The 20970-nt window shown below is 51.5% G+C and overlaps 9 protein-coding genes across 10 annotated transcripts; 3 read left to right on the forward strand and 6 right to left on the reverse strand.

Moving 5' to 3' along the window:
- Positions 1-436: 436 nt before the first annotated feature.
- Positions 437-1148, reverse strand: H257_06920 (succinate dehydrogenase, cytochrome b556 subunit). Its single transcript, XM_009832302.1, has 2 exons — positions 741-1148; positions 437-677 (listed from the first exon to the last, which is right to left on the reverse strand). The coding sequence occupies exons 1-2, from the start codon at positions 1089-1091 to the stop codon at positions 555-557; spliced, it is 474 nt and encodes a 157-aa protein (XP_009830604.1). The 5' UTR covers positions 1092-1148; the 3' UTR covers positions 437-554.
- An 878-nt stretch (positions 1149-2026) lies between these two features.
- H257_06921 (tRNA (cytidine(34)-2'-O)-methyltransferase) lies at positions 2027-2575 on the reverse strand. The gene has a single exon (XM_009832303.1). The coding sequence runs from the start codon at positions 2561-2563 to the stop codon at positions 2099-2101; it is 465 nt and encodes a 154-aa protein (XP_009830605.1). The 5' UTR covers positions 2564-2575; the 3' UTR covers positions 2027-2098.
- A 372-nt stretch (positions 2576-2947) lies between these two features.
- On the forward strand, positions 2948-3345 carry H257_06922 (hypothetical protein). Its single transcript, XM_009832304.1, has one exon. It carries the CDS (start codon positions 2975-2977, stop codon positions 3308-3310), a length of 336 nt encoding a protein of 111 aa, XP_009830606.1. The 5' UTR covers positions 2948-2974; the 3' UTR covers positions 3311-3345.
- A 244-nt stretch (positions 3346-3589) lies between these two features.
- Positions 3590-9938, reverse strand: H257_06923. 2 transcript variants are annotated; one of them, XM_009832305.1, is made up of 19 exons: positions 9728-9938; positions 9466-9679; positions 9351-9407; positions 8451-8642; positions 8242-8395; positions 7694-7921; positions 7247-7346; positions 6986-7127; positions 6766-6919; positions 6290-6504; positions 5716-5968; positions 5421-5662; positions 5191-5341; positions 4700-4964; positions 4515-4653; positions 4124-4445; positions 4048-4065; positions 3892-3988; positions 3590-3845 (listed from the first exon to the last, which is right to left on the reverse strand). In XM_009832305.1, the coding sequence occupies exons 1-19, from the start codon at positions 9859-9861 to the stop codon at positions 3704-3706; spliced, it is 3219 nt and encodes a 1072-aa protein (XP_009830607.1). In that variant the 5' UTR covers positions 9862-9938; the 3' UTR covers positions 3590-3703. The 2 variants fall into 2 exon arrangements, with proteins under 2 accessions (XP_009830607.1, XP_009830608.1); XM_009832306.1 differs by having other exon boundaries at positions 3590-3988.
- Positions 9939-10117: 179 nt separating this feature from the next.
- Positions 10118-16808, forward strand: H257_06924 (hypothetical protein). The gene is made up of 8 exons (XM_009832307.1): positions 10118-10161; positions 10248-10316; positions 10380-12004; positions 12457-12705; positions 12770-13096; positions 13475-13741; positions 13869-15924; positions 15982-16808. Exons 1-8 carry the CDS (start codon positions 10137-10139, stop codon positions 16737-16739), a joined length of 5376 nt encoding a protein of 1791 aa, XP_009830609.1. The 5' UTR covers positions 10118-10136; the 3' UTR covers positions 16740-16808.
- A 695-nt stretch (positions 16809-17503) lies between these two features.
- Positions 17504-18346, reverse strand: H257_06925 (hypothetical protein; the record flags this gene model as incomplete). The annotated part of the gene is made up of 4 exons (XM_009832308.1): positions 17504-17538; positions 17617-17754; positions 17886-18012; positions 18164-18346. 4 exons carry the CDS (start codon positions 18344-18346, stop codon positions 17504-17506), a joined length of 483 nt encoding a protein of 160 aa, XP_009830610.1.
- Positions 18347-18852: 506 nt separating this feature from the next.
- Positions 18853-19435, reverse strand: H257_06926 (hypothetical protein). Its single transcript, XM_009832309.1, has one exon. It carries the CDS (start codon positions 19362-19364, stop codon positions 18999-19001), a length of 366 nt encoding a protein of 121 aa, XP_009830611.1. The 5' UTR covers positions 19365-19435; the 3' UTR covers positions 18853-18998.
- An 87-nt stretch (positions 19436-19522) lies between these two features.
- On the reverse strand, positions 19523-20934 carry H257_06927 (hypothetical protein). The gene is made up of 2 exons (XM_009832310.1): positions 20835-20934; positions 19523-20756 (listed from the first exon to the last, which is right to left on the reverse strand). The coding sequence occupies exons 1-2, from the start codon at positions 20850-20852 to the stop codon at positions 19989-19991; spliced, it is 786 nt and encodes a 261-aa protein (XP_009830612.1). The 5' UTR covers positions 20853-20934; the 3' UTR covers positions 19523-19988.
- Positions 19539-20049, forward strand: H257_06928 (hypothetical protein). The gene has a single exon (XM_009832311.1). It carries the CDS (start codon positions 19584-19586, stop codon positions 19812-19814), a length of 231 nt encoding a protein of 76 aa, XP_009830613.1. The 5' UTR covers positions 19539-19583; the 3' UTR covers positions 19815-20049.
- Positions 20935-20970: the final 36 nt, after the last annotated feature.

Raw genomic sequence — 20970 nt, forward strand, 5'->3', positions numbered from 1 at the left:
TCAGTACTTGTAACGCCCTCCCAAGCTCATGCAGTCTACCGTATACCTTATGGATCAGTACCCATGAAGGTATACGGTAGACTAGTATGAATCATATAACGTAGGGCATCAGTCATCGGCGTTAATGTGGAACCACGCTGGTCGCTGTGTCATGTGCACGCTTCAAACGAAGAATTCATTTAAGCAGTATTGTTAGATGATTCATTTATCAAAATTCTTCGTATCCAAGTTTCAGTGAATGTGTCTATCCGACCACATATTACATGTTTGTCCCCTCGTTCGACCTGTCGTTGCTGTCTGTGTATATGAGGGGGGCATCGGCTGTAGTCCATATCTTACCAGCACATATGTACGTATAGTTGAGGGGCGGGCGGCCTATCATCTAATGCACGTCGGCTCCAGGTACCGGTACATGATGTACAGTAGGTGCCGCGCGTTCCCAAACCATGAAATCGTCATTACCGTATTTGCAATCGTACGTGGACGACATGGAGCGTTACTGCTGCAGAAGCAAGCATTGGGTTTACATTTGAGAGAGAGATACGACTGTATAATTATTCTCGCTTGATGGTGATGGCAGCGGCACCCAAACTCAGCACCGCGGCACCGCCAAAAAGGGCGTAGCTCGTGGGGGCGGCTTGCGGAGGCGACAGAAGGTCCGGGTTGTTGTCCCAGATCTACATGAACGCACATCACAATACACGCGTAAGTCCTTTAAGTCAGCAACACGACAAACATACCGATTGGCGAGCCCCACAGAGGAAGTGATACGTGATCGGGAAGGCCACGACGAATTTGGAGACAGGGGCGAAGAACGGAATGATTTCTTGCGCAGAGTAGATCAACGACGGGACGTCCGCACCAATCACGGACAACGCACCGACGGCAGCGAACCCACCCGACAATGCCGTCCCAGTCACGCGGTTCGTGATGGACGAAAGCGCCGTGATGGGGAACGCATAGATTTCCACATGCGGCGACACCGGTCGCCCGAGGCGCGCTTGGCGCTCCGTGTAAGACAGAAGGCGAACTTGCGCAGGTGCTTGGGCCTTGACGGCCTTCGCCAGGGTTTGGATGGTGGCTCGCTGCATGTTCACGTTTGTCCGCTGACTGGAATACTGAACCCGTCGGCAGCAGAAAGGTCTGGTATCCGGATATGTTTGGCCCGCACCACAAATGAAATGGCATCCGGATACTATCCTCGAACTTTAGACAAATCGTACTTATAGTCTGGATACTACAGTACCTACTTAATAGTACTGTACCGTACTGTAGTATTAGCTGTAAGAAACTCAATTTATAGAGGTTTATAAATTATTACAGGAAATTGAGCTAACTTATGTATACGTATATACTCCGGAGTACGTACTGTAGTAGTACTTGTAACTCAATTTGAAGGTGGATTCCTAATGGTGTGACGGTAACTTAAACGCTATTTTACCATTATTGAGGCCAAATATACAGTTTTGGCAACCCCACCACCGGTGCGACGGAATCTACCGGAAACGGTATATTTTTACCGCGAGACGGCAAAATACAGAAGCCAATCATTGACTATTATTTGACGTATAGAGTACTCACCAATCAATGCAAGCATGGATATCTCGTTAGTTAGATGCTCTCCGAAGCACGGTTGGTTCGAGAATTGCAGTGCAATTGAGGTCGGAGTTGCCTCCTTTGACTACAGTACCCTACTGACTGGGTTGAGCGACACTACAGTACTCGTGAGCGATACAGTATCGTACCTTTCGAGGTCAACAAGTGGGCAAATTGACCCTCCATGCAGCTTGAAATTCGCAGTTTTGTCCTCATCAACATGAACTCTAGTCAGTATTACTATGTAAGTTGGGACTGTACTTGAGCGTAGGGCCTAATTCGTTGTCTATGTCGTTGTTGTTCCATGCTTCAGAGTCACCATAACTGGACGAGCTTGTTATGCGGATTATTTTCACCGTTGGGGATGCAAAAAAGTAAATTAAGTGACGACAAACGTCAAAAATCAGTTATATGAGGCTGAACTCTTAACTTTTCGCACAATAAGTCTCTGCATTGGTACGGTTACTTTACATTCGTTCTCGCTTACACTACACCTATCTCATTAAATACCGCCTTTGAAATCATTTTGACGCCATGCTTCGTAGCTTATAATGGACACGGAGTTGGCCAAGTTCAGACTTCGCGAGTCTGCAAGCATGGGAATCCGAATGCGGAGTTCTTCGGCAATGTTGTTGCGGACGTCATCGGGGAGTCCACTGGTTTCAGACCCAAATAGAAGAACATCTCCTGGGTTGTACTTCACTTCTGTGTATGGTCGACTCCCCTTGGTTGTGCACGCCAGAATGCGATGACCGGCCACGGCTTCACTGAACGCTTCAAAGTTGACATGTCGACGAACCACTGCCATGTCGCGGTAGTCCAGTCCTGCGCGCCGCACACTCTTCTCATCCAGGTTGAAACCGAATGGTTCAATGAGATGTAGGATGCATCCATTGTTCGCTGCCAGGCGCATGATGTTGCCGCAGTTCGGAGGAATTCGCGGCTGGAACAGCGCCAATTGGAACATTTTTGATTTGTGATTTACGCTGTGGGTATTGCCGAAATCTGACTGGCTGGTGGAATCCACCAATCATAAAGGGGAGTTCATTTACACCCAATCATAATCATTCAACGTGACACTTTCAACGTTAAACATATAACCTGTTTCGGCCAAGGACATTGACTTGACAATATAGCGTATTAGTATATGTAAGTCACGCTAAAGACGGCAGCAATTGTGTTTGACTACTATGGTACTACCGTGAGCTTGCTCTACGGGATGACAGAACGCTTGCCGATTACTTTGCAAGTCTTTGGCTGAATATTGTCCAACACGTCAAAATGTCGTTTTGACAAAAAACGTGAAATACTTGCAGTTAATAACACGGTAAACAAAAAACCTATTCGTTGAGTCCAGTCGGCCCCAGAATTCGTTAACATGACCGGTGTCCACGTGCTTTCGTTTGCCAGCGCCAGTGCCTTCAAGAGCGAGATCGCCAAGCCCGAGTACCAAGGCAAGCTGATTGTCGTGGACTTCACGGCCACGTGGTGCGGTCCTTGCCAAGGGATCAAGCCCCGCGTGCACGACTTGGCGCGGGAAGAGCCCAGCGTCGTGTTCTTTGAGATCGACGTCGACGAAAGCGACAGCTGCAGCGGGGAGCTCGGCATCTCCGCCATGCCCACGTTCCATCTCTACAAGGATTCCGCCAAGGTCGGCGAACTCGTGGGTGCCAATTTCGCGGCATTGAAGGCGTTGATCGACCAGAACAAGTAGTAAATCCCGTTAATCGAAGTACACCACGTCATCGATGTAGAGCTTGTCAACATGTGACCTCGCGCAATTACACATTTCTACTCGCGTGAGTCAGCAGGCACGGGGGGCTCTTGTACAGTAAGTATACTATCCTCGATCTTTTAACTTGCATACCGGTATGCTGGCTGTACATGCGCCGTGGACACATTCTGCATTGATGGGCACGTACTGTACCCAAGCCATTGCCATACATACTATTTCATTGTCGCTTCGTGCGAACTAGTACGGTACGTCGCCTACTGTGTACAGTACATACATGTATGTCGTTACTGTTGTTAAAGTGTGCAAAGTATCCACTCGGATCGCTAGAACTACATGGACGACGTCCACAAACGAACCAGGGCAGCATGCTCCTCAAAACGTTGTCGCAGGTGTGTTCAGGAGCGAGTCCCGGGACTTGGCCGTCTCCAACTTGTGTCGTGGCGTGGACGTGGCGTCGTTGGGTGGTGGTCCTGCGATGCTGTTGCTGGCAGGGCCTTCAAACTCTGGCGCGTCCCTGATAACGTCATGACACGAAACCTTTTCATGGATGGATCACGTACGCGCCTGTGGCGGCTTTGAATATTTGGCGCAAGTATGCGATTTCGTCCACCAACTTCGCTTGACTCGCTTCCAACGCATGCACTTTGGCGTCCAATTCTACGACACACACACAAAACAATCACATATGACGTTATCGCAGTATGAGGAAATATTACCTTGGTACGGCACTTTGACTATTTCACGGCATGTCACGATGAGTTGTCGCGATGGTACCTAGTATATATATCGTACCTTGCACGGTGCCGCCCAGATTGCGCACAATGGCGTCGTTGGACGTGGAAATCGCATCTTTAGGAGGGTCCAGAATGTACGGGTTGATAAACAGCTGGAATTCCAGGCGGTGGCTCTGCAAGTACTGGACGAACTCGGGCGTGACGCAAGGAATGTGGTGAATATGCGCGTAGTTGAACGCTGGGTTGCGCGTATTTTGCTCGACGCTCTCCGTGGTGAAGATCTCCCCCAGGAACTCGTACTGGCAGTATGCCAAGTCGGTGATCATGGGCAGCCCCAGCGCTTGTTTGATTTCCAGTTTGTACGTCCACGGCTTGCCCACCTGATATATCATAGTTTGATGTTTGTCATGGGATGATATATATCATTTTTGCGGTCATGTCGCACGTACGAGATCGTCGGGGCCGTCGACGTCCTCCACTGCCGCCGCGTCATGCTTGGTTTCGTCGTCTGAGCTCAATGGCGTCCACACAACTTCGAGCTTGCCGATCGTGTTGAACGGGGGCACGGCGTTCTTCAAGTTCATTTTGCTACACATGATGACGTGATCATATGATGACGTGATCATACGCGTACCTTTCGTCGGGGTCGGTTTCCAAGTTGTACAAGAGGTACTCGGGGAAGCTCGTGACGCTGCCGACGTGGAACGAGTTGTCAAATAGCAGCGTGATGGGGTCGTGGCCTTGGGGGCTCGAGTACTCGCGGTTGTTTGCGATGGCGTTCTTGAGGAACGCGACCTCGTCCTTGAGCAACGCGTACGCTTTCACAAACTCAAACACGTCCAGCAGAATCGTTTCGTCTGTGATACTGTTGTGCACTTTGACTTTGACTTGCGGAATCCCTACCCAATAAACAAAACCAACGTCACCATGTCACAGGTCGAGGGTTGGTGCGTTTGAGAGTCGTGTGATTCACTACTGCAAGACAAACTCAAATCTAATGTCGAACACTCGAGTCTGGCTCGCCCACAAACTACTCTGCGTTGAAAACACGAGCGTCTGATTCACCCCCGACCGGCCGATTCTGATTCTGATTCGAAAAGGAGCGGTAGGTACAGTAGTACATACCTTCGCCGTCGCCCCCCGCCCCCTTGAGCGCCGTCTCAAAGCTCAGCATGTCCCGATTCAATACGCCGACGATCTGCTTGAGTTCGTTGATCTTGGGCAGCACATCGCGCAGCTCCTGGTCGTTCACTTGTCGGGCGAGGCGTGCTTTTTCCTACATGTTGCATGGTTGTTTGACTCCTACATGTCGTAGCTGATATGGAGACACAAAGTACACTACAGTATGTCTGTACCTGCTGCGCCAGCTCCTGCAACTTGCGCTCTTGGTCGGCGACTTCCTCGGCAGACGCATGACTCAACCGCCTTTGTTCTAACGCCGCCTTTTGCTTCTCCCACGCCGCGCGCTCTTCTTCAAACTGGCGCTTCTGCGCCTCCAGCGCCTCCATCGCAGCTTTGTCTTGGCTTTGCAGCGCCTCCTGGTACTCTTTCGCAGCGTCGTCGGCGGTCGGGGCCTCCGTACCCGGCACTTCCCGACCTACACCACACGTTTGAAAAAAACCTATCGTGTATATGCGACAGAGTACCCACCAGGGTATCGAAACAGCATGAGTTCGTTGCCAATGGCGATGCGGTCAAACGCAACCAGGGGCACTTTGGCCCCACTCTCGAGCTTCTTGCCGTTGTACACGACTTCCCCCCGCCCCACGACCAGCGTCACGACGCCCCCCGTGTCCACGCCATCTTCGCCCACTGATTCTGGCGACTTTTCAAACCAACAATGGTCGTCCACGATGCTCAACGACATGGGCTTGATGTCCCCTTTGATACCCACCACCGTCGACTAGATATACAGATAGATATTTATATCACAAACCCACACGAGAGTAGAATCAGATTGCCAGGATCAGATTGTACGAGCCACAACATTGGACTCAGAACGACGGAGAATCAGAGCGGAATCAGACACAGTTTGAATCAGATTGTACGAGTCACGTAATGGAGTCAGAACGTGGAGAATCAGATGCAACATCGCAACATCGCGTCGTATCGTATTTGACGAGCGGAATCAGACACGGTTTGAATCAGATTGTACGAGCCACGAAATGGACTCAGAACCGTGGAGAATCAGGTACAACATCGCGTCGTCGTATGTGGACTGTACCGGCTGGGACAAGATGAACATGAAGCGCATGGACCGGTACGCGTCGACGTCCAAGTTGATCAGGTACGGCAATGTCGTCTTGTTCTCGAAAAACGTGAGCGAAATCCCTCGCTTTTCGTACTCCTCCTTTTGGCGCTGCATCGTTTCTTCTTGCACTTTTGCCGCCGACTTGACGCCACTGCCGCCGCCGTCGTCGCCGTCGCCGTTCAACACGTCTACGATCACGTCATCATATAAGTCATGATCACGTCATCCAATGGTCATGAGCACGTCATCCAAAGATCATGAGTACGTCATCCAAAGATCACAATCACGTCATCATAAGTCATGATTACGCCATCCAATGATCATGATCACGTCATCCAAAGATCATGATCACATCATCCAAAGATCACAATCACGTCATCATAAGTCATGATTACGCCATCCAAAGATCATGATCACGTCATCCAATGATCATGATCACATCATCGTACTTTCGAGCTGTTTTTGCTTCATGGCCAACAATTCGCTCAGTTTGTCCACCTGCTCCGACCCGCCGCCACTTCCGCCGCCCGCTTTGGCCATTTTTTCGTTTTCTGCCTTGAGCATCGACACCAAATTCTTCATTTCGTCCAGCTCTGCCATAAGCTACACCCAAAACGACAACAACAACATGCCACGTCACATGAATATCATTTATAAACGTCACTTTACCTTTCGTTCGGCCGGAGACGCCGCCGTGGACGCTTTTTTGGGCTGCAATTTGATCACGGACGCATTCTTGGCAAACCCGAGCGTGGAAAACGTATAGTTGTGGTACGTGACTTCAGGTCGCACGGCGCAAAACAAGTACGTTCTAGAGACCAAATAATATCATCCACGGAGCCAGAATCAGATGCTTCCCGGAGCCAGAATCAGATGCGTCGTCATCATAGTACAGATGACGTGAGCAGGTACAATAGTCCGACTTATTACCTTGCTTGCAACATGGTGTCCTTGAGGTACTTGCACAAAAAGTACGAGTTGCACCCGGGAATACTCGCGCCGGGTTTGAGCGTCTTCTTTTGCACCGCCTCTGCCACCGACGACTTAGCCTCCGAATCATAAATATATATATATATATATTGTCAAATCAATTCGAAATTGGAGTGTTTGGGTGCTCAATCGACTTAGCAGCACCAAATCGGGAGACAATCGATATATCGACCAATCAAAACCCAGATCAAGAAAAAGTAGCCAATCAAATCCACTCTTCGACCAATACAACATCGAATTATTAGTGTGGCACATTACAAAGAATCGTTCGATGGATTTGGCGAATCAGCACAAAAGTCGTCCAAGTTTTGGGTAAAAGGACAATGTATATATATATATATATGTCGACTCGGATATCTTTCTTTGTGATAAAGATAGGCAACATACCCGCCATTTTCATGAAAAACTGGGCCATCTCGGTCAAACTGAGGTTGATTTTCTTGCCCTGGTCTTGCAATTCCTTGGATTTGGCCGGGTCCGAGTGAGGTCCGAGGTATTTCATTTCGATCGTGCCATCGTCAAACTGGATCTTTTGGTAGTTGGCGTACACGACGTCGCCCGCGGGCTCGGTCCCAGCAAGATCGCACACGTAAATCCGTCCCCTCTGCTTCATGCCTATGAAACATATATATGATGATGATAATTCGACCCAACCAAATCAATATAACGTTAACGTTAGTGATTCCTGTTATGAGCCAATCACATTGCAGGAAACCATAGCATATAGTGTGTATGACTTTAATTAGTGCGATTGGAAGTAATACCACAGGACAACTTTTTTCCATAGTAATACAAAACTCAGCACTATTAATAGTACAAACAATCGATCGATACAATTGGCGAATCGCTATACCAATCCAAATTTTGGGTAAAAAAGGACAATACCGATATATATATATATCAACCAGGATATACACGGCATCGTGATGACATACCCTCGCGATCGGGGTCAGGTTTTTCCACTTCCAGCGTCATGATGCAGTGGCCGCGGGTGGACTGGTGGTTGAACTGCGTCGGCGCGATCGCTTTGCGCGAGTTGGCGCTCATAAACGTGCGGCGCAGGTCGTTCCAGTCTTTCAGCACGACGCCCTAGTCGTTGCTTATATATATATATATATATATATATCGTCCCAGTTGCACCTACCTGACACCATTCAATGTCCATGAACCCATCCGGATCTTTCCGCATGCCGCTCTTGTACTGCTGCTCTTGCGCCATGGGACTCATGAGGTCGCGGACGGTGTCGACCACGTTTTGAAAATATTTCATCGTGATCTTCCACCCATCTTGCTTTTCCTTGAACAACTCGTACGCCAACCGAGGGAATATGCCCCACTAACGTTATGAATGATATTTAAACATATTGTGATATTCGCTCTAAACTTCGCCTGGTTTGACAAATCAATATATTGAATCCTCATGCTGGAGTTGTGATTGGTTGAATATATTTGTCCTTTCGAGCCAATCAAATATATCCACTCAAAATTGAATTAGTAGCCAATCGCGTCGATTCATTGTGATTTCGACCGGGTCTGGAAATTTGGACCGAATATACCACAATATCGTGTGCGTTCCTTCTAAACGGAAGAACAACCAAATAAATAGACACAAGAATCGGCCGAAGGATTTATTTTAGCCAATCAGATTGCAGGAAACTACCGTATCCATATCTCATTAGTGTGTTGACTTAAATTAGTGTGATTTCAATCACCATACAAGAGAACTTTTCAACATACAAAAGTCAGTACAGAGGCTCGACGGATCGATATATAGATTTGGCGAATGAACAACTCACACATATCCTCATTTTGGGTAAAAATGGACAATAATAAAATGTCATATGACAGATACACGACTGTACAAGCACCACCAATTGTATTTGGTATCGATCTTATAAGCTTAGCATAACATAAACAGGTAGTAAAACAACATGTACCATTCAGGTACTATATATACCACATTACACTAATCAAACACTACTACCACGAATTCGATCAAGCATTCCATCGCCGTCGAAAAATTTAAAACTTCATATATATGTACCATTGGATGCGGTTCTTCATGCTTGAACCAGGCTTCTGGAATGTCCACGGCATCGGGCTACGTAGAGATGGGATATCTAACGTCTAGGGTAGTTGTTGCGAATGCATGAACGTACCCCAAACACTGTAAATGTCTTCCCAGAACCACTGAGTCCGTACGCAAACAGCACGACCGCGTTCCCGCCCAAGAGGTCGGCCTTGATCTTATTCCCGCACGCTTCGTACGCCATGGTTTGGTCCACGAGAAGCATGTTGTCGGCGGGCAACGGGTCGCCCTTCACGTGACGCTTGTACCCGTACGCACTCCACCACGACCAACTAAAGGCAAACCTACGTTCGTATAAGACATGGGGTTTCAACACTCGAGTGAGACGATACCGAGTAGTCGAGTAACTCGAGTTGATCAGCTCCACTTCGCCCTCCTCGTCGCCTTTTTGCGTCATGACCACCCCAAGGGTATCGTCGATCGTGAACGGGCGGCACCGGATGCATACCTTGATGCTGACACTCATGGTAGTATGAATATCTATGAGGCACTGTAGGTCGACAAGGGATCCGCGGCGGCGACGGTTCAAGATGCAATTATTCGACCAAAGAGTTTTTGCTCGGCCAATCACAGCGGACGACAGAAAAAGTGCAAAAAAGGCGGCCACAATTGGCTAAATATTGAAGTAATTTGCAATCTATGGAATACCTGTGACAATGTATACATTATAAACACGTAGAGGTAAATCATATCTTGAAATTCAAATTTTAAACCGCGATATTATTGCAAGCACCTTGGGGCATGGAACACGGCAGCGAGGCAACAGGTAAGGGTGGTGATCATGCCGACGACAGAGGCCGGAAGCGGCGGCGCATGGAATGAAATTGACACGCATGATGTCTTCATGTGTAGCACTGGTGTACACAACCACGCCTGTCAGTAGCCTCAAGCGGAAAGCACCTTCGTCAATCACTTCGGAAGGTAAGCCGAACGAACTCCATGCGTCGATGCCATGGTCGTTGTGTGATCACGCGTTATGTGCAGACGACAAGGAAAACTTGGACGATTCGGGTGTGTTTGACTTGTCGCCACACTCTCCCACCGCTAGCAGCAGCAGTAGTAGCAGCAACGCCAACCCTCTGAAGCGAAAAGCACACTCGACCCTCGACGACAGCACCATGCCGGTGCAAAAAGGCGGGCCAGATCTGTCTAACCAGACGTCAGTATTCACGTCCTCGCTCACGTCGACGTCGGTCTCCACCCGTCGTCCCTCCAACAATCAGCTTGAGTCCCCACACAAGTCACCGTCGGATTTGTCCTTTAGTGGGTCGGCGGCAGTGAAGCCAGTAGCAGCCTCCCCACTGCTGCACCACACGTTCCTCCTCAACAGTTTCCAGCACGTCCCCTCTCTCGACTTTGGCATGGTGTCCGTAGGAACGTCCCATACTATGACACTGCACCTGTCGAATCCGAGCGAGTTTGGGGTCGCCACGGTCGTGCTCGAGGACATCGTGCCCAAGGCCGCCGCCGCCGCGTTCTTTGTCGACGCGCATCAAGCGCTGGTCCTTCCCATGCAGTCCGCGTCTTCGATCTCCGTCACGTTCACACCATCGACCCATGGACGTGTCGCGGGGAAGCTGTACATCCGCCTGAACCAACGTTTCCGGCTCTTTTGCGCGCTCCACGGCGCGACTCGTCCTCCGTCCACCGCGCTCGCTTCCAGCTCCTCTTCCAGCTCCTCTTCCTCGTCCACGGCAGTCAAGCCGCGCCCCCCCAAACTCGCCAAACAATCGACGCACATCCCGCAAACGTCGACTGATCAAGAGTGGAAAAAGCGGCGCGTCGTGTACGATGCCCACTGGGTCCCCAAGCAAGAGGCGGGGTTCCAGAAGTGGCTCAATTTCACGCTCCTGGGCGCGCACTTTTGCGAAATCCAAGACGAGACGCCTGTAAGTCGAGATCGATATGCGCAGCTCCGCCAGCTCGCCATCACGCGATTGGAAAGCAAAGTCCGCGCGGCCGCCGTGGCCACGTACCACAGTCCACAGACGGATGACCTTCTCTTCCGGCTGCAGACGGAAATCACCGCGCGCCGGCTCACGATTCGCGCCGACCGGCCGCTGCATGTCGATGTGGGGCTGCAGCAGTCGCTTATGGACTTGCTCAACTCGTACCATCCGCTGTGGCTCACATTGGCGCTTGAAGTCGTGCTGGGCATCCGCCTCGTCGAGTCGCTTGGCGCGCTCGTTCAACCGACTTCGGCATCATCCACAAAGTTGCCGCATTTTCTCAAACGGACCATCTTGGAGCGCATCGTGCAGGACCCAGCGTTCAACCTCAAGACAACAGCTTCGAGTGAAACGCTGTCGCAGCTCAAGGCCACGACTCTCGTACGGTGTCTCATGATCGTGTACTTTCTCGACCAAGCCCATGTCCGTCGGCATGTGGACCACGTCGCACTTCCGTGCTTGTTCCGCCCAACGAGCCGCATCAAGCGCAGCAAGCAAGTGCTCATCGACCTGTGCCAGCAGTTCCTCGCCCATGAAGGCAACGTACTCCGCCATTTGCATCAGCTCCAGTATGTCGTCCAGTACCAGCAGACCGTGCTTGAAGAGATGGACATGCAAGTCGTGAACCTTGCTGTGGACCTTCGCGATGGCGTTCGATTGGTCGGTACAGACTGTGTGTGTCTATATATTGTGATATTTGATGATATATATGTATATGTACCAGTAGTACCACTACCTGGGGTGTGGATTCGAATTGATATTGTGTATTTGTGGTAGTAGTAGTTAGTAGTAGTAGTAGTTTAGGACATGACAAGCATATCGATGGCGAGGGATGTTGTGTGTGTACGTACGGTTGTCGTGTGTTGTGGGTGCATGTTGACTGGATCAAAATGGATAGTATAGACTGGGGCGATATGTATGTATATAATGTATATAACCAGGATGCGATATCTGATGAATGTATATATATATATATATGAACTTATATATTGATTTAACAGCAATACTATACGTACCATATATATATATATATATGTATACATTTCGTGTGTGACGTTGGTGTAGTCGATGATAAAGAGAGTGTTGATCGATTTTGTGGTGAATGATTGTAGGCTCGCCTGGTGGAGACGTTGGATCCGTCGGTCAAGGGACAGTTGAGCTCACAGCTGCGTCTTCCGGCCGTGTCTCGGCTGCAAAAAGTGCACAACGTCCAAGTGACTCTAACCTGTCTGCATGCCAAGTACGGTATGCCAGTGGCGTCGGGCGTCGAGTCGAGCGGTGTCACACGCCATGCGACAGGGTTAACTGCCAAGGATATTGTGGACGGCCACCGCGAAAAGACGCTGGCGTTGCTGTGGCAGGTACTGTATCTCATGTGTTTCCAACGTGGAACTATGCTAATATATGGACATATTGTGATGGCAGTTGATCAGCTACTTTAAACTGTCGCATGTGGTGCACGTGGGTCAAGTGGAGATGGAGATTCTGCGCATCCAGCAACGGCGTCGGCGGGGCGGCGTGTGGACGAATGACGTGATCAAGTCGGCCGATGATGACGTGATCAAGTCGGCCGATGATGACGTAATCATCCATCCGTTTGCCATCGACAAGGCGAAGGAGCCAATTGCATGGCACTTGCTCGAGTGGTGCCGCGTCGTGTGTGCGACGTACAACGTGGCAATTCGGAACTTCACCGCGTCGTTTGCAGATGGCAAAGCGCTGTGTTTGATGATCCATTACTACCATCCTCGGGTATGTCAACTATGATATATATATATATATAGTGAAATGTTTTAATTCGCTATAAACAATTCCAAACTTGGCCTGGTTTGTCTAATCAATATTGAATCCCGCCAGAGTTCTGATGGGTGTTTGGTTGAATATTCTTGTCCTTTCGAGCCAATCAAATATATCCACTCGAAATTGCGTTAGCCAATCGCGTCGATTCATTGTGATTCGATTCGGCGGGGTCTGGAAATTCGTATCGAATCCACAATATATATATACTTCAATACGACGATAGCCATGCCCACCGACAAATATGATGTATATATATATATATATATATATATGTATAATATTTGAATCCAATGGTCTATTTCTGACGTACGTGGTGGTGGGGCTACGTAGTTGCTGGAAAAATGGGAAATTCAATGGACGACCAGTGACACGACCACGGAGCGGATGGCCACCAAGACGCCGTTGCTCGCGAACGAGCGCGCCAACTTTGCATTGGTCAACCTCAAAGTCAAGCAACTCGGCCAAGTGCCGGTGCTGCTGCCGCTGTTCGACTCGGAGCACCTTCCCGAAGAAAAGTGCATTGTCACGTTTCTCGCGTATTTGCACTCGCGGCTCCTTGGCGCTAGTCGCGAGATTCACGCTGCGTTTTGTCTGCAGGTATTATTCAGCACCTCCTCGTTTATATATATATATATATATATATATATATATATATACCTGTGCTTTGTGTCATATATACATGGTGGATTCATGTGTTTTGTATATTTGTGTGGGGTGTACGTAGCACTGGTGGGTACCTCGATTCCGACGCAGCCGAGCCGCCAAGCGTGACGGCGGCGCCCGCGTCCTCCAAAAGTGGTGGGCGTCCACGTCCATGTCTCGGTTCCTTCAGCGGTCGATTCGCCGCCGATTGGGGCACGTCGTCGCGCTTCAGTCGTTTGGTCGGCTGGTGTTGGCAAAGCGGGAGCGGGCGGCGCGGTGTCGAGCTGTGCATGTGCTTCAAAGCACCGCCCGTCGCTGGTTGCACGTTCCCATACAGAACAAGAAGAACAAGAACCAGGAGATGGTAGAACAACTAGACGACATGCCAGCCAATCGCCACCATGTGGCAGCTCGAACGCTGCAGCAATGGTGGCGTCGGTGCCGCCAGCTGAGCCAGACCCAAACGCTGTGGCGCGCCTTAGCATTCCACGGCCACCGCGTCCGCCATGCCGCCGCGTCGGTGCTCCAGCGGTGGTACCATCGGCACCTCGTCCAAGAGTACTGGTATGCGATCGTGTACTATATCCGCTTGGAGAAGCGCCAGCATGATGCTGCCAGTGTGCTCCAGCGGAAGTGGCGTCGAGTGAGGCAGCGCCAGGCTGCAGTGCACACACTGTCCAAGTGGTGGCGCTCGCAACGAATCAGAAATACGTGGCGGAATGTGGTGCTAGCAGCCATGGACGTCGAACGGCGGCACTTGTGGGATCAAGTTCGACGCGCGTCGGCGTCGCGGCTGCAGCGCTGGTACCGAACCTGCCAGCACCAGTATGCCGTTCGGGCGTGGTGGACGCAGCTGGCGACGCTCGTATGGGAGCAGCATGACGAGGCCGCGACGACGGTACAACGGGCGTGGCTATCGTACAAACTCAAGCAGCAAGAGGATGCGCTGGAAACCGAACAACAGCAAGCCGCCGCTGCGATGGCGATCCAGCGGTGGATGCGGCGGGGGTGGCAGATGTGGCGGTGTCGCCAGACGTGGATTCAGCTGGCGTACGACCTATGGGACCAACACACTCAAGCGACCGCGGCGAGTATGATCCAAACAGTGTGGCGGCGTCGACATCGCCTTGAAACGTGGCAAGGGTGTGTCCATGCGGTGATGAGCGACGTGAAGAAGACTCGCGCGATGTCGCGGATCCAGCGGTGGTATGTGACGACGAAACGACTCTTGGAAGTCAAGCAGACGTGGATGGAGCTGACGATGGCGTTGTGGGAGCAGCGCAACCAAGACCAAGCGGCGATGATGATCCAGCGATGGGTCCGACATCGTCAAAGCCAGCAACTTGAACTCGCTCAGGAACGACACGAAGCTGCGACGACGTTGCAGCTGTGGTGGGTCCGGGCCCAGCGCTCATGGGAGGTGACCGCGTGGTGGACTTCGCTGGCCGTTCAGTTGTGGGACCAGAAAGCAACAGCCCAAGCTGTGGCGACTGCTTCTGCGACAACGATTCAGCTGTGGTGGCGCAATGTGCGGGCGATCAAAGTGGAGTTTCTCATGGCGGAGATTGAAAGGCACGCGAGTGTTCGCCTCCAGCGGTGGTGGCGGCGACGCTGTCATGTTCATCTGGTGGCGAACTCTTGGCACGGCCTGGTGGGGCTGGTGCGTCGAGAGCAACGACATAAAGCTGCTGCGACGACGTTGCAGACGTGGGCCAAGACGTTGCTGACGAATCGCCACGTCATGCAAACTCAAGCCAAGTGGGCGGCGTGGATCCACCAAGTACGTGCCAATGGCGCCGCCATGTTCAAAGCAGCGCAGCAGCAGGAACAAGAACGGCAGATCCAAATGGAAGCACAAGAGAAGGAGGTGGCGGCGGCGATACTTGTGCAGCAATTCCTGAGGCGGTACCAGCAACTCCAGTGGTGGCGGAGTGTGGTCATTCACACGCAAAACCAGCACGCCGCGGCCTCGTACATCCAGCAATGGTGGCATGCGATGACGTTCCGACGGGACGACGAACCATCTGCGGATGTGCAAGTGGACGCCACCACCAACTCCAATACCCCGGGTCGACGACAGCCAACCAAACTCGTGTGGACCGTACCTCCGGTCGTGGTGCTGCAGAAATGGTGGCGAGGTAAGTTCCAAATGATCTAAGAATGATACCAGATGGCCTTGACTGATGTGAGATTAGGAATGCGAGTGCGGTTGCGCTGTGCGGCAGCTGTGACCATCATGCGACACCGTGTCCAGGCCGCACAGACGTCGGCGGTGGTCGCGACGTTGGCCCTTCGCCAGCAGTCTGCCGGGTACGTGCAAGAAGAGAGCATTCCTCTGCGATACCGCCTCAAGCGCGCCCTGGCCATCCTCAACACATCGCCGCGGCTGCATGAGATGCTGCAGGCAGTGCACACTCTGGAAATGTGTACGCGGCTGTCAACCGAGTGCTGTGTCGAGTGTGTGGCCCACCGCGTCCCTCGGTTACTGTACAAAGCCATTCGAAAATGCAATCGCAGTCGTCCGCATTTGGAGTTGCTACACCAGTTGCTCCAAGTGTGTTTGCACTTATCTTGTTCTCGTGGTGGAGACACTGCAAAGAATACGTCGAGTTCCGCGGTGGTGATGGATGGTGGCCAAGACGTGGAGGGCGTGGGTATGAGCCTCGAGCTGTGGATCGATCTGCTGCAGATGCACCGCGACTCGACGGTGTTGTTTACTTTGAGCGCACGCCTGTGTAAGCGGACGCTGGCTACGCTCAACGCGAACGAATGGTCCCTTGGAGAAGCGCCGCGCCGGCTTCGCCTCTTGCATGCGTTGATGTCCAAGAAAGCCAAGACCAAGTCGACGGTGGACCGCGTGGCGCCGCCGCCGACAACCAAACAGGCCAAGGAGCATTTGCATCCGCAAAAAGCTGCGTCCATGCTGCAGACCCTCGTGGACATGTGTGAATAATGACCAGGGTGATGATAGAATAATGATTCATACATTAACGTTACATGAACGAGAGTACTTATGCAATGTATACTAACTACTACACGTTTTGAAGTTAAGTTGGAAGAATAATGCCCAATATATTTGGTCGTGTGCCCGATATATTTGGTCGTGTGCCCGATATATTTATTTGGCGGTGTGCCCTGGTGCCAAATTAAACGGGCATATGGCTAGTTATATCGGGCACACGACCAAATAAATATATCGAGCATTCGTCCAACTTAACTGCAAAATAGTATTAATATGGACTTGGATGTTGTGCGGTTGGTTGCAGCAACGTTCATGCAGTTAGTTTGCGCCCGGTTTCATGGTGGTTGTACGGTAATAGCAGTTCCACACTGTGCAATTCCCTTAACGTCAACGAGGTTACCCCTTGGGTTTACGCACACTGGTACATATTCCATGGGATCGTTCAGCTGCCTAATGGTTAACTGTCGCTAGATGCACGTAACCTCCAGCTGAAATGTGTTGTGTTTACATGGCATAGAGTTGAGCTGAAGGGTATGAGTTGCCGATGATCAACTGGGTGAGATATATATTTTCACTGGGGGATTGGTCGCTTTTGTGGCTCGGTGGGAGGTTGGCTTTGAGTGTGTTTCGGGCGACGAGGAATTCGATGGGGTTGTGCAGGGCGTACAGTACGGGTTGAAGCTGAGTACGAGGGGTAGGAGCACCATAACGCCGTGAGTGAGTCGAAAGGCGGCGGGGTCGATTTCCAAGAGATCTCATTGCGTCCGCTCGATAGAGGAGAAGCGTCCACCTACACATCCGTAAACAGCATCTTTTGATATCATTAATATCCCGCCACGGGGGTTAACACTGTACCAGCCACTGGCACATTGCGCTACGATTGTAGCTACAAACGTGTAGCCAGCTTGAAACCACAGGGAGTCGCGGGGGAACTGGGGTAGCCACAGTGTGGTGGCTACCAAGGACGTGGTGACCCCGCCAACGCTTCCGCAGACAACCCCCTGCCCTATCACCGGCATAGTCTGAAGGGCCTTCCATCGATACGCGAGCAACGAGCCAAGACTAGTCCCCCACGCAGCTACGACGACGGCTTCGAAGATTGCGACCGCCTGGCGTCGGTAAAAACACGCAATGTACCCCCCAGAACGGCGCAGGGGTCGTAATTGTGGAGCTGGCCGGCCACATGCTGGGCGGTGTGGAGAAGCACTCGCCGCGGGTCCGTGGATCGTTCAAATAGCACGACGAGAATGACCACCACCCCCGCCTACAACATACATAGCGCCTATGAGTTGCTATGCAAGTTGTAGTACAACGTGGCATGCACCTGGGCCAAGAGTTCTCTGTTGTCGAGAATACACATGTGGTCCTCGGCTTCAGAGTTAAACGTGACCCAGTTGACACTTTGCACCAAATACGTCAACGAATTCACGACCAGTGACGCCGCCGCCCGCCCACCCAGACGGACACAGCATGGCCGCGACTCCGGTGGCCACCCCTGTGACACCGGCCAACACGGCCAGCTCGTGGGTGTCGGGGTAGCTTTGGCCTACCACCAAGGATAGGCCCGTGCGCGCGGCACCGACGAGTAACGTTCCCATGAGGATGCCACGGCGGCAATGAAGAGGATGGTTCGAGCAAGATGGCTCCACAACCACAGGGTGGTGGAAAGGGTCAGTTGGATGCAGAGTGGATGGAGGATGGGTGGTGTGACGACGTTATCGTCGACAAAGATGGAGGCGGACAGCCAAAAGTACTCGACAGACACATCACAGAGCAAAAGGCCCACGGTCAGCACTAGCTTTGTGTACATGTAAGCGAGGGCACCAACGAAAGACAGGTACAGAACGGAGAGGAAGTTTCCTTGTGTCCACGAGGCGATGGCCGCGGGGTGGGCGTCGTCGAAGTTTCCCCAGTCGGAAGGAATTGGACGGAATGTGACGTGGGGCAAACGATTATGGAGGTGGGATAGATGGAGGAAGGTTGAAAGCTGCGGACATGGTATCAACGTCTTCGTCCAAGCTTCTCCCGACAAGGGTCGGCTGGAGGATTCCTCGGACGCATACATAGCATCATGTAGGATCTGCTGCACTCGAATGGGTGAACTTTGGAGCTATAACCCACAATCCGGTGTAAATCGTTACAATGTTTAACTGAAATAGCCAACGTCGTCACATATTTGTGCACCGAAATTCAATTCGTGATCTTATCCAGAACAAATTGTGGTTTGGTTGTGTGCGTAAGTTTACAAAGCTAGGCCGACGTGATTCCAGGAGCGGCAGCGACGACAGAAATCTCGACAAGTACGCGGGGATCGTATAAGTGCGCTTGGACTGTGGCGCGAGCCGGCGCGGCGCCAGCAATGACCCATGCATCCCACACAGAGTTCATGGCCGCGTAATCTGCCATGTCCTTGAGGTAGATCGTCGCCGATAGGAGGGCCGCCTTGTCCGTGCCAGCATCGGCGAGGAATGCATCGATGCTTGCCAAGGTTTCCGAGGTCTGAGCATGGATGTCACCGTCCAAGTTGTCTGCCAGTTGCCCTGAGAGGTACACTGTGTTGTTGTGGATCACCACTTCGCTATAGCGGGCTTCGGTGTGCAGGCGGCGGATCGACATGATGCACGTTGGTACACCAGAAAAAATCGAGTGAAACACTAATCATTGGTTAATATTGACATCTCGCTACCGCAGGATTGGCTATAAATTGATTTAAAAATTTCATTTTTTGTTCAAATATCATTCGATTTTTCCCTCAAATCCAAATTATTAAGGGGGCGGGGTAGGGTTTGTTGTTGGAACAGTGCACACTTGGACCATTTCCAGCAGCCACCCAAGATGAGCAAAGTCACGGGGCCCGACCTCAAGCGCTACATGGACAAGACGCTGAGCATCAAGCTCAATGGCAACAGAAAGGTGTCGGGCATCCTGCGGGGGTTTGACCAGTTCATGAACATCACATTGGACGACACGATCGAAGAAGTTTCGCAGACCGAAGCCAACAAGATCGGGATGGTTGTGATCCGAGGGAACAGCATCGTACAGTTCGAGTGTTTGGACCGCATTTAGTACCTTGCCGCTGCTCCGCCCCTTCCGATCTCCGACTCGACTCCAGACGATGGTTAAGTTGGATATATGATGATATGCTATTTCACGTTTATTCTACTCTGCAACAATTACATCAGACACACACATCGTCTCGTGCTGTCCTCGCCGCCACCACTACCACTTTCTCGAGCTTCGTCAGAACTGACGCAGGACCCAATTCGCCAACTCGTCGTCCACAGGATAGCAATATGGCGCCGCGCCACTGCCGCCTTCCAGCATCATGTCAGCTCCTCGCTCGAACGGCAAGGGTGTCATATCCAACTCGGTCCATTTCGCGCTCAAGCCGCTGTCCGACCACGCTTGGGCGTAGGCCAGGGATGCCTCTGTGTAGGCTAGTCCAATGGATTTTGTAGGCGATCTTGCTGGCGTGGTCATACCGGAGGAGGTCCCAGGCGTCGTCGCCGCCGCCGCTTTGCCATCGAGGGCTGCTGATAGCTTGGGCTTGACAACTTTACGCTTGATCCGAAGCAATTCCGTGGGAACTCGCATCGAGTAGTGCGAATGCGCGTACGTGCAGATGGCGCTGTGGCGGCGACTTTGTTTCCGGAACCCAAAGTAGTTGAGCTGCCGCTGGAAGCTCGTGAACTTGGCGTGGCGGAAGTACACGGGCAAGACGGCGTCCGCGAAGGTCTTGGTGTCGAGGATGTCGAACGCTCGCTTGTCCAATGGGTTCCAGGACACACAGGGCGAGTCGGACTCGAGCATATCCATGAGCGACTGAATAAACGGCGCGACCCCACTCATGGAAGATACAACAACGTAGATGGAGAAATGAGCCGAGCACGTCGCAGAGACGGGAAGGTGATTTGGGAGGGAGAACCAAGGTGTGGACTGTGATCGTCGCCTGGGACACGACGTGTGATGACGCCGGCTACATAGTCCACCGCGTGATCCGAGGTTGTCCTACATTGCGTCGATTATGCAATCAGCTGCTGAGATAGATATATCATGCCAGGCCATGACATTGAATGCATGTCGTGCCTTGCTTTGATGAATCATCTACATTGATAAAGGCTGGTTGTAACGTGGACCGCCGCCGCAGGCGCCGTGATGTTTGCTGCTGGCACTTGGAATGTTCACGTCAGTCAAAATAGGCAGAAAATTCCTCGATGTTCCC

This window comes from Aphanomyces astaci (genome assembly GCF_000520075.1).
Source record: "Aphanomyces astaci strain APO3 unplaced genomic scaffold supercont1.14, whole genome shotgun sequence".
Classification (NCBI taxonomy): domain Eukaryota; phylum Oomycota; class Saprolegniomycetes; order Saprolegniales; family Verrucalvaceae; genus Aphanomyces; species Aphanomyces astaci.